Source organism: Anarrhichthys ocellatus, unplaced genomic scaffold (assembly GCF_004355925.1).
Source record: "Anarrhichthys ocellatus isolate YVR2014 unplaced genomic scaffold, GSC_Weel_1.0 scaffold6391, whole genome shotgun sequence".
Taxonomy (NCBI): Eukaryota; Metazoa; Chordata; class Actinopteri; order Perciformes; family Anarhichadidae; genus Anarrhichthys; species Anarrhichthys ocellatus.
This window is the reverse complement of record NW_022286365.1, coordinates 1-2,914: the sequence shown is the minus strand read 5'-3', so window position 1 is coordinate 2,914 and position 2,914 is coordinate 1. Positions and strand designations below refer to the sequence as shown.

The window sequence follows — 2,914 nt, the reverse complement described above, 5'->3', positions numbered from 1 at the left end:
TTATCCTTTTATTAAAAGATATCGTAGTTAAAAGGAAGAATCTTAAAGCTACAAAGTACAGATGTGGTAAAGATCTGTACTGATGGTGTAGTGCAGCATTAAAAGTCTCCAAGAGGCCTTCAGGGTACCTGGGATCTGTTTGGCCCAGCCAATCAGAACCAGCAGCTCCCGGTTCAGGAGGTCACAGAGGGTCATGAGGTTCTGCAGGCTGCCCTCATTGGTCGAATCGTCCTGATTGGCAGCCAGTGGGGCGGGCTCTGTCAGCAGCAAATGAGAAACCACCTTGTTTCCTAAAAAGACAGGCGACAGTTGATAAAACATCACCGTTGAGTTGAACTGATAAGTGAAGTTAACGTTGGAGCTCGATGAGTGAACTCACTGCTGCTCACTGGGTGACTGTACGGAGCTTTACTGTAAAAACACAGTCCTGTCTCCACACGCCTCTTGTACTTCTGTCGGCCTCCTCTCACTCGGTCCATACGGACTCCTGCAACACAGAGACACACAATACTGAATGAGACACGAATACTACAACTATGGAGTAGTAAAGTCAACTGTGACTTTTATAGACTACAAATAGAGTCTCTTTGTAGCAATTTTAAGTCTCTTTGTGGTCATTTTTCATCTCTTTGTAGTTGTTTTAATGTCTTTTTGTGGTTGTTTTTTGTCTCTTTGTGGTTGTTTTGTGTCTCTTTGTGGTCTCTTTGGGGTCTCTTTGGGGTCTCTTTGTGTCTCTTTGCAGTTGTTTTGTGTCTCTGTGATCTCTTTGTGGTCATTTAGTGTCTCTTTGTGTCTCTTTGTGGTCGTTTAGTGTCTCTTTGTGGTCTTTAAACTGATCTCTGTAACTTTCTGACAACAAACGAGGCTCAACAACCCTGCAAAGGCTCATGGGAAGCCTCCCTGACAGACAGACAGACAGATGGACGTGACGTACCCTCCCTCATCATCCCGGCCTGGAGACATTTGTGGAAGCGACAGGCCTGACAGGCTTTCCTCCTCCGCTTGATGATCTCACACTCGCTCACCAGCGGACAGCTGTACTCGATGTCCCCTAGGTAACCACAAACAGGAAGGTCGATGACATCACACCCTCTCTCAATGAGCCTGGAGTAGAACTACTCTGTTCCTCTGTTCCTCTGGTGTGAACCCAGCAGCTGATGTGTGAGCTCACAGCTTCACACACTGATCAATACAGCGGCTGCTGTCGTATTGATCAGCTCCGCCTGTTAATTCCTCTTATTGATCATCACCTTGTATGGTCCTCTTGAAGAACGCCTTGCAGGCCTCGCAGGACGCCACGCCGTAGTGATACCCTGAGGCAAAGTCACCGCACACCTGGCAGAGCCTCTTGGGCCCCACGGCCCCCATGGGGGTGAAGTAGTCCCCCCTCAGGATGGAGTCCACCTGTAGAGAGGAGGCACAATAATAATAATAATAACAATAATAACTTTATTTATTCTTTAAAAACAGAGTTTACAAAGTGCTCTGACAGACAAAACAGCAAAAGAAAGGAAATAATAACAATAACAGATAACTCAGTGAGACAATCGTTAAAAATAAAATAAAATAAAATAAAATAATGAATGAATGAATGAATAAATAAATAAATAAAATAAATTTGTCTCAGAGCTCAAGAAGTTACTCTTAAAAAACACTGTATGAAGTTTTTTTTATCAGTAATTCATGTGGTTTTTATCAAACAAACTGGAGGAAACAGTGACTTTTTGTTGGGGACTATTTTCAGCGGTGGATGAATACACATTTCTACTTTCAACTTTATTCACCTGTGCTGAAAACGAATCTGAGGAAAAACACATGGAGGCATCCGACACCGCGGTACCGCCCCCGCTGCTTCCGCCGCTGGAAGTAGATCTGGTCGGAGAGTCGGGCTCCGGAGCTCCACAGAGGGGGCTGTAGGAGGAGGAGGAGGAGGAGGAAGCCGGCCTGGGGAGGAGGAAGGCCCGGTGTGAGGGGCTGAGAGAGGAGTCCAGGGGGAAGGAGGCCGGAGACTGTTCTTCATCAGCGGGGGAGGAGGAGGAAGAGGAGGAGGAGTCCAAGAGGCTGAGGAGGAACAAGAGTGTAAGATTAAACAGCAGGAGTTCACCAATCAGCAGCAGGGATGGAGACATGAAATCAAAGAGAGATTGATTGTATCTTCATGTTGTGACACAATTAAATCAAAGATGTTTTTAGTCACAGGTGGTTTAATGCTCATAAAGCTGAGGGGACGGTTTCCACGTCTAAATCTAATAAATAAAGGACTCAGTTAGACCTCGATCCTGGACTTATTTGGGAAGGTATTTGGCCTTTAAGTTAAAGGAACCCTGCAGAGGTTCTGACCACTAGGAGCGTTGTGGAGCAATATTTTTAGCATCCTCTTTTGTAGCCACATAGATGTGATTTATCATCTGATGTCTCTGTCAGCAGGACGACATCATCTGTCTGTGTTCATAATAAATCTGTTTTCAAAAGGTGGAAGAAGAACTCTTATTCAATTAAAAGTACAAATACACAGCGTAGAAACACTCCGTTTCAAGTAAAACTCCTGCATTCAAAGTTTTGTATCAGCATCAAAATATACTGAAAACTACTTATAAAGTATCAACAGTAAAAGTACTCATGATGCAGAATAATATTTAGTTTGTTCTGTGATGTTGAGGTTTGTTATGTTCAGAGAAAAATCATGATTTGATTTAAATGACGTCTTTGTTGGCAGTTAAAGAGAAAACTAGAAGCAAGTTACAGGATTTAAAACGTGAAAAATTATATATGTTATATATATGTTTATATGTTTATACGTTTATATGTTTGTACGTTTATACGTTTATACGTTTGTACGTTTGTACGTTTGTATGTTTATACGTTTGTACGTTTATATGTTTATACGTTTATATGTTTGTACGTTTATACGTTT

The 2,914-nt window shown here is 42.7% G+C and overlaps 1 protein-coding gene across 1 annotated transcript; it reads right to left on the bottom strand.

Moving 5' to 3' along the window:
• Window positions 1–128: 128 nt before the first annotated feature.
• On the bottom strand, window positions 129–1,815 carry LOC116380198 (estrogen-related receptor gamma-like; the record flags this gene model as incomplete). Its single annotated transcript, XM_031842142.1, has 5 exons — window positions 1,785–1,815; window positions 1,251–1,404; window positions 935–1,051; window positions 380–487; window positions 129–290 (listed from the first exon to the last, which is right to left on the bottom strand). Coding segments are annotated over exons 2-5 (505 nt in total), but the record flags the coding sequence as incomplete, so codon positions are not given.
• Window positions 1,816–2,914: the final 1,099 nt, after the last annotated feature.